The sequence below is a fragment of the Micropterus dolomieu genome, linkage group LG09, assembly GCF_021292245.1.
Source record: "Micropterus dolomieu isolate WLL.071019.BEF.003 ecotype Adirondacks linkage group LG09, ASM2129224v1, whole genome shotgun sequence".
Taxonomy (NCBI): Eukaryota; Metazoa; Chordata; class Actinopteri; order Centrarchiformes; family Centrarchidae; genus Micropterus; species Micropterus dolomieu.
The window spans coordinates 29,835,313-29,843,733 of record NC_060158.1 but is presented as its reverse complement, the minus strand read 5'-3'; the positions used below and the strand labels follow the sequence as shown (position 1 = coordinate 29,843,733).

The 8,421-nt window shown below is 44.9% G+C and overlaps 2 protein-coding genes across 4 annotated transcripts in view; one reads left to right on the top strand and one right to left on the bottom strand.

Moving 5' to 3' along the window:
* Window positions 1–8,421, top strand: part of LOC123976309 (ankyrin repeat and MYND domain-containing protein 2-like) — an 817,726-nt gene that overhangs the window by 75,988 nt on the left and 733,317 nt on the right. The gene's annotated exons all lie outside the window — the stretch shown is intronic.
* Window positions 1–8,421, bottom strand: part of gatad2b (GATA zinc finger domain containing 2B) — a 61,026-nt gene that overhangs the window by 20,269 nt on the left and 32,336 nt on the right. For all 3 annotated transcript variants that reach the window (XR_006826317.1, XM_046058348.1, XM_046058347.1), the window contains one exon: window positions 9–141. Coding sequence is in view for 2 of the 3 variants with exons in the window: in XM_046058348.1 (XP_045914304.1) it covers window positions 9–140 (132 nt within the window). In the remaining variant the exon portion in view is untranslated. Of the gene's footprint in view, window positions 1–8; window positions 142–8,421 lie in introns of those variants that run through there.

The window sequence follows — 8,421 nt, the reverse complement described above, 5'->3', positions numbered from 1 at the left end:
GCCAGCATCTTAAGGCGCTCCATGGCCTCGTGGCCTTCCATTTTGAGACGCTTAGCCAGTGCCTCCTCTCGTTCGCTGGGTGACTCCAGACCTCGCTTCAGCAGGTTAAGCCTCAGCGCCTCCTCAGACATCCGCTCCATCCTGGAGGAGACAGGAGTGGGCAGAAGGGTTAGCAGAGCCACATCAAACATCAGCTATCAGGATTGGAAGATCTGTTCCAAGCTATAACCACATTTGATTTCTGACATGGTTGGACAGCAAGTCAGAACCTGAACCTTTTTGATTCTGAAAAGTTATCATTATTATTAAAAGAGTAAACTTCCTGCATGTCTTTATGCTCCTATAAACACTGAATATTAATACTCTTAGTGGTAATTGAACTGGATCTGTTTTCACATGGTATTAACATGTGATTGGTTTTTAGATATTCAAATCTGGATCAGGAAAAGCCTAATGTATGTTTTAAAATGATGAACAAAGACATTAAAACATAATGCTATGCTGTGTTAAAATATGTAAGTTTGTAAAATATGAGACTCACGTAGCTGCTATAGGAGTTTAGCGTGTGGGTGGGGGGGTACGGAGGGAAAAAAAAAATAGGAACTACAAGCACAACAAATTAAAAATACTTAATTAAAACAAAAATACTAATCAAATAATGTGATTCAGGTTAAAAGCAAACATGAACAATCAGAGACCAGCTACAGCATACCTAAACGGATGATAGGTGAAGATGGCAGTCAATAAGACACATGCCTGATTCAGTTCCACTGTGACATTTATAGCGTGAATAAAAGCGTCAGCTAAATGATTTTAAAGGACTGCTGGGGTAAAATAAGTGAAGGTTTATATAGCCCACTTCATACAACGGAACCCAATACTCATGCTCAAACCCCATTGGCTCACAAAACTGGGGCCTCAGGAGGGAGGACTGCGGTTGGACTATTCACGAGCAAGGAGTGTTTCATATCCAACACCACCTGAGTCAAATTAAGGTTTTTAACTACCCAATAACCCCCGTGACCTAAGAATCCGTGCAGTGAAATACCAGGATGCAACAGGGATAAATAAATAACCAGGCAATGAGCAGCTGATGGTAAGCTCATTCAGATGGAAGTGGGTTAACACAGTAGCCTAAGAATAGCCTGGATCTCTGTACTTGACGGTGACAAATACATTTGATTGTGCGCGCGCGCGCGTGTGTGTGTGTGTGTGTGACCATGTGATTCATACCAGCAAGGAAGACTTCTGTTAAGACGACAACAAGCCAAGTCTTATGAGCACATTAGCTTAGTCATGTGATTTGTCTTTAGCACGGGGCCGACAGAGCAATGAACCAATCAAGATACTGCAGCAGAGCACAGAGCTGGACCAGGAAATGACAAAGCAGAAACACTCACTGCAGACTTCCTGCAGGCCCAGTTTCAACCCATTACCTTTTTAAACTCTTACTGCAGGAACCCTACAGTGTATCTGAAATGACTGAAACGGGGTCTCATCTGGACTCACAGTACGTCATTATGGTTGAGTTATACAGTAATTGCTTTATGATTATTTTGAGCTAGTAGCACTGTTTTGTGCTTTTCCTTCTGAGCAGGTTTGGACTGTATTCTTTGTAATATTACTAACAGAGATGCAACAATTCCCACCATAAGCAAGCGCTTGGCGACAGAGGGAAGGAAAAACTTCCTTTTAGGAGCTAGAGAACAACGCACCTGCAATAAATATGATCTTTACAATTTTATAGTTAGAATTTTCAGTCGTCATTGAAAGAGTTGTGACCAGAGGAATCTTTCCCACTGCTAATGTGTGAACGCAGCATATTGCTCTGGCATGTGTAAGAAACTAATAGAGGTAAACCAGGTAGAATGCATTACAGTCACATAAACCTAGGAAGTGGCTCAAATATATCAATCCAAACAAGGGACAATGTGAAGACAACAGATCTAGCAACTGAGACACTAAATGACTAAACACAGACTTTTGTAACTTAAAGGTCACACTTGACACATGTCTACAGGCAGCTAAGCTAACAGTAGTTGAATGCTCCTAAGTGCTCAAACAGAAACTAACATTCACACTCACCCATACACTGGCGGAACAGCCGCCAGGGGCAATTCGGGGTTCAGTATCTTGCCCAAGGACACTTCGACATGCAACCAGGGGGAGCCAGGGATTGAACCGCCGACCTTCCGATTAACGGCCAACCCGCTCTACCTCCTGAGCCACAGCCGCCCCAGTAAACCCTTCGCTAAGCCACGGCCACCTTAGTTACTGCTGCTAAGTCTGACAAACGTTCGGAGCTGTTAGACTTTCATCACGGCGCTGACACTGTCTATTACTGCACTCCCCAGAGAAATATTGTCACATTTGTTGGAAAAAGCGATATCACAAAGAAGCAGACAGTTTTGCACTTGCATTATACATTTGAAGGTTGTATTCAGGCTGTCAGACTGACTCAAACTGACGTGATAAAAATGAAAGATAGAAGCCAAAGCCTACCGATCACACAGTACAAGTGAACCATCGCATCCCCCGACGATTGAGACAAAAGACAATGATATGAACGATCAACACTGATTCTGTAAAGCTGGGTAGACCTCTATTCATTATTACAATCATTAAAAAGCAGAACAGTAGGGCTTTATTACGTTACAGTCAGCAGGAAGTTAGCTAGCGTTAGCTAACTAATATTACATTAGGAACGACATTCTTTTGGAAAGAGAATAAATCGTACTTCTATCAACCTCTCTGGGTAGCTGCTGTAACTATTACAAGTGCCCCAAGAACAGCGTTCGACCATATCTTGGAAAAATACAGCAGATGAAAGCAAGAAAACGACGCCTTTTGCATTAGAATCAATGGAGCGCATCCATGAAAGTGTCGGACTTCAGTTAGAGCCAGTCCTATACTGCGCTGTGATTGGCCAGCTCTGTATTCGGGGGGTGGCTTAGCGAAGTGTCAATTCTAACAATGCTAGCCAAGCTTTCAGCAGGTAACACCACGGCAAAGCTGGCAGTACTCATAATCATAGTGAGTTCCAGTTGTAAGAAACTTACTGCTGCAGATGAAGGACACATAATGCTTACAACACTTACTGACAGAACAGTGCCATCAGCTCAGAGCTGCAGAAAACAGTGGGACCCTGGAACACCATCTACTGTCCAGAGATGTCTGCTCAGAAGTGGCCTTCATGGAAGACTTGTGGGCAAAAAGACATACCTCCGACATGGAAACAAGGTCACGTGACTCCGCTATGCATGGAAACACAGGAAGTGGGGTGCAGAAAAATGGCTGCAGTTCTGGACTGATGTGTCCACATTTGAAATATTTGGCTGCAGCAGAAGGCAGTTCTTCGCTGAAGGGCTGGAGAGCGGTACAAGAACAAGTGTCTGCAGGCAACAGTGAAGCATGATGGAGGTTCTTGCAATTTTGGGTCTGCATTTCTGCAGACGGAGTTGGGGAGAATGGTCTCCTCAATGCTGAGAAGTACAGGCAGATACTTATTCATCATGCAGTACCATCATGGAGGCATCTGACGGGCCCCAGATTTATTGTGCAGCATGACAACGAGCCCAACCATACAGCGAAAGTCATTAAGAACAATCTGCAGCGTAAAAAACAACAAGGAGTCCTGGAAGTGATGTGGCCCTCAGAGCCCTGATCTCAACATCATGCAGTCTGTCTGGGATTACATGAAGAGACAGACGCAACTGAGGCTAAAACCCACAGGAGGACTGTGGGAGGTTCTCCAGGCTACCTGCCGTGAGAGTGGACCTAAAAGAAGTGATGCTGTTTGAAGGCAAAGGGAGGTCACACCAAATACTGATTTGAATTTTCTGTTCACTCACTTTGCATTTTGTTAATTGATAAAATGGAGTTCTGGGATTAAAACATATCCTCCGTGTTTTCTGTCCTCCATGTCAGACTGTTCGGTATGAGTGATTGGAAACAGTTGTTTTTCTGGGTGTGAACAACTAAATGTGCAGGCTTCTCCTCCATCATGACAGACATCATCGTGTGTGGCCAGGCAACATGCAAATGGATGCTTTCATTTCCAGCACTGCACCACGGCAACACCTGAACTGACAGAATTTGGCAAAATGGCATGTACGCCGGAGCGCGAGTGACTGTAATTCAGACCGAGATTTAATTGGCTCCGTTATCACTTAATCAGCTTCCTATTAGCAGATTATTCCTGCTGGTATCATTTCCCCTCATCTATTGTATCATGTTGCTGTGGCTGCCACCGCTCTAATCTGTTCATTCTGCCCTCCTCCAACATATCTGTTATCCTTCTCACATCTACAGCAGCTTCTTTGATACAGGGAGGAGTCTTAATGATCTCACAATCCGGGCCTCCCCGCCGCTGCTTCTTCTTCTCTAATTAATTTGTGACGCAGCTACAGATCCCAGTCATCGCCTCCATTTGCAGAGAGAAAAACACAAGCAGCTCCTGCAACCTCTCGGCCAAGCCTCCACCTTTAATGAGCCAGAGAGCACCACTGAGAATGGCGCTGATGAGCCAATCAGGGTCTGCCTTGTGCTGCGCGTCAGTAACTGGCACCCCACACCCTTCCCCTCCCCCTTCTCCAGGCCACTGCCGCCGCCGACTGCCTTTACATAATATAATGACTGTTTCAGTCAGCTGCTACACAAGCCACACACTCTTTCCCTCAACCAAACCCCCTACCCCTCCCACAATCCCGCCCACCATCCCCCACCCACCCCACCCCTCTAGCTTTGGCGCTCTGCCAGGCCAATGCAATAAAGGAAAAAGAAAAGAAAGAGACATGGCGAGAGAGAGGTAGACAGAGACAGGGTGGAGGTTGATAAAAGGTGAATGAAGCTCCACCAAGACAAAGTTGGACAGGTAGATGTCTTATTCCTCACACTGGCACCACTTTGTAGAGGTCTAAACAGTGCCATCCACGTACAGCACAGCATTCCAACAGTAACCCCCTCTCCTGCTCCAGCTGTACAGTACCACAAAGAAACCCCTCCCTGCTCCTCTACCCTCCCCCAATTCCTCAAACCCTCCGTCTCCCCCCGTCCTTTCACTGTAAAAATAAACACATGCTTACTTCCAGGGGCCCCTTAAATGTAGCCAGAGCTGAGGGCTTCATTTGTCTGTGCAGGCATGTGTGTGTGTGTGTGTGTGGGGGGGGTAATAAAGGAGTGACATAGCCAAGACACACTGAGAGCGGAGGGATGTTTTTTCTTCATCTTGCGCTATCCTCGCACAAGTCTTTGTGTAGGCAGAGAGAGTGTGTGTGTGTGTGTGTGTGTGTGTGTGTGTGTGTGTGTGTGTGTGTGTGTGTGTGTGTGTGTGTGTGTGTGTGTGTGTGTGTGTGTACTGGGCTAGAAAGGAGGCAGAGATGGCAGCTCTTTCCTGACATAATGCCAACACCCCCCCCCCCCAAACACACACCATGTTCTTTATGCACAAAGCTGTCGATCAGACAGCTACTGCTAAAATGTCCTCCTCAGAATGAAACCTTTCGTCACACTACTCCTGTAAGTCCACAGCAGAGAGCCCCCTCCTGTCCTGGTCTGGCCCATGTGGCTCAACACCAGGTTAACACTGTTTGCCAAACAGTCACATTGTCAGCTAACTGGGTCTAATGGTAATAAGGCCATTTGCAACTGCACTGTGGAATCTGCTGTTCATTTCACGCATGATCTGCATCATGACAATTCATTTGGCTGATGCAACTCCACTCCTCCCAGTCCGCCTTCTGTCTCTCCACCACCTCCACCTTCTCCATTTCCTGGACGCTTTTTAACAGTTTGATTCGTCAGTGAACGTCAGGCTTATCGTTGAGGTGCAGGAGCCAGATGTGTCAGCCCTGACTTCCCATCTCTACCCAAAGACAAAAAAGGAAAAAATGTGCAACTACTGATCTGGTGCTGTGAATTACTAACCGCCTCCATTCATGCCATTAATCCTACAGTCAAAATGGTGGTGATGGGTGCAAAATGGCGGATGTGGCAAAAAACTGGCAGGGCCTTAAACCCAAATCAAAATTTTAAATCATACCTTTTCCAATTTTACACTGGATTTTCTTGTTATGTGATGTAAAGAAAAGTAGTTGTCACGGCACAGATAGTACTGGTAAAATGATTTTAGGTACAAAGCGGCTGTGTTGTTTAAGATGGCGGCGAGACAATGAAACATGCAGCTGCAGTAACAGATTAATGACTTAAAAGGTTTATCCGACGGTTTATAATACTGGCAGACAGGAGTTTACAACTCTGGATAGTTATCACACGAGGAAATATTTTATCTTGGAGGTTAACCGTAGAGATAAGTAATCCACCAGGAACGTGCTGTGGCATGTGTGACTGCTCAATGTAGCCCTTCACAAGACCTGCCCTCTTGACAATGGCAACCAATCCCAAAATAAACGCCAATTGTAAAGTACAGGCAGAAGGAGTAGGGTCTGTCGGTTGCTGTTTGAACCATACCATTCAAAGTTGGCCCCCTGCAGAGAGAGAGAGCAGCGGTGGTTGAGCCAGCTAGTGAGTAAACGAGGAGAGCGAGCGGGTTAACAAGAACAAAGCAGCTAATCAGAAAAAACTTTGTTTTCTGATTGTTTTACAGCGATGGTTACTTTCTAATAGCACAAACAAACATCCTGCAGGAAGGAGCCACACAGCAGAAACCTCACCTGTCCACAGAGGACAGAGGACACACACCCCTGACAGAGAGCAGAGGACACACACCCCTGACAGAGAGCAGAGGACACACACCCCTTACAGAGGATACACACCCCTGACAGAGAGCAGAGGACACACACACCCCTCACAGAGGACACACACCCCTGACAGAGAGCAGAGGACACACACACCCGACAGAATGTCAAATGTTGAGTTGAATGTTATAAAGGAAGCTTCGATCTCCTCAGTAAAGCCCTGCAAAAGACACTGAATTCATCACACATCTGCTTTCGGAGGCTGAGTTATACTAATGATGTTAAATAAAGCAGATCCCTGTGGAAAACTGCTGGAGTGCCCCTTAAATGTGAGATGGTATCAGCAGCACTGATCCAAAGCATCATCTTTGTGTCTGCACTGAAACTCAGGTATCCAATCACCATCATCAGTTAATCTGATGATGATGATGATAATATTGATGATATTAATGATTTGATTAAACACAAATTTGTTTTGGAATAAGCAACATGTAAGCATGTTGTCATGGTAAAAACAACTAGATTTTAAGGTAGGAATTACAGCAGGACTCAGCTTAAAACCCTTATGTCATTATTTCCAGTTGCTATAGTGAACCAGGGGCTTTTGGAGGCCCCAGGGAATCCGGCACCCTGGGAATGTTTTGGTAATCCAGTCTCAGGAATTGGTGCCGAAATTCTGGTATCATCTTAACACTGATGTGAGACGTCTTCAAACAAAACCCAGTCCTACTGCCATACTGCATTTCAGTTTTGCTCAGTGTACTGGATACCTTAGAGTATTGAGTATGTAACTGTGAAACAACATAAAACCTCGGCTCATCTACAAATGAAGGGTGAAAAAAAAGACAGACCAGCCTTTCCAAAACCTAGGAGGCTGTCCGTTTCCCCTCAACATGCTGCTCTGCCTCACCTCAGGTGTTTCATGGTTCCAGTCCCACAGTGCGTCTGTTCAACAGCCAAGAGGAGATTTAAAGTTTTCCAGCAAAACATAAGATGCATGATGCTAGCAGTCCACATAACAGTCAGTATCATATAAAGTAGCATGAGGGCAGCCCTCAGCAGCTGTGTTTGCTGGCATTTAGGTCATGTTAACTGTGGCAGTGCTGAGCTTTGCGCTGTGTACGGTCAGGCTTGTGCTGAGGTCACACTGGGTGAACAGCAGGAAGCGCTGCACACATTACCATCACAGCCAACACACACAGCATCCAATGTCCACTGGAAACGCTTTCTGGTCTTCATCAGCCACATTTATTATATATAGTTTAGATGTTTTTGTCGACATGTTTTGTGTTTTACAGCAGCCAGCTCTTTGGCTGTATTTAATGTGACATTCTGTTGCCTCTAACTTTCACTGTCATCATTTTAAATTTCAGTAGAGCATTGTCATTAAATGATTTTATCTCAGCAGCTTGGTAGTGACTGCTGATCAACATAGCATTCATACTCGTTCAGTTGTCTGTCAACAGAAACAGAACAATATATATATATATAAAACTATATGGTGAATTTAGGTGCATAAAAACACAGAGGGTGATCACACTTCTCTCTCCAACATGATAAGAATACTGACTTTGGTTCAGTGTGTCTGTTTTGTAAAGTGCATACTTCATACTCCACCTGTTGCCTGCTGGGCCAGCTGTTCTGACTGGGTCGCAACTGGCAACAGTTTTTTGGTCTTGAAAGTAAAAGTTTTGTGACAAACAAAAAAAAACAAACAACAAAAAAA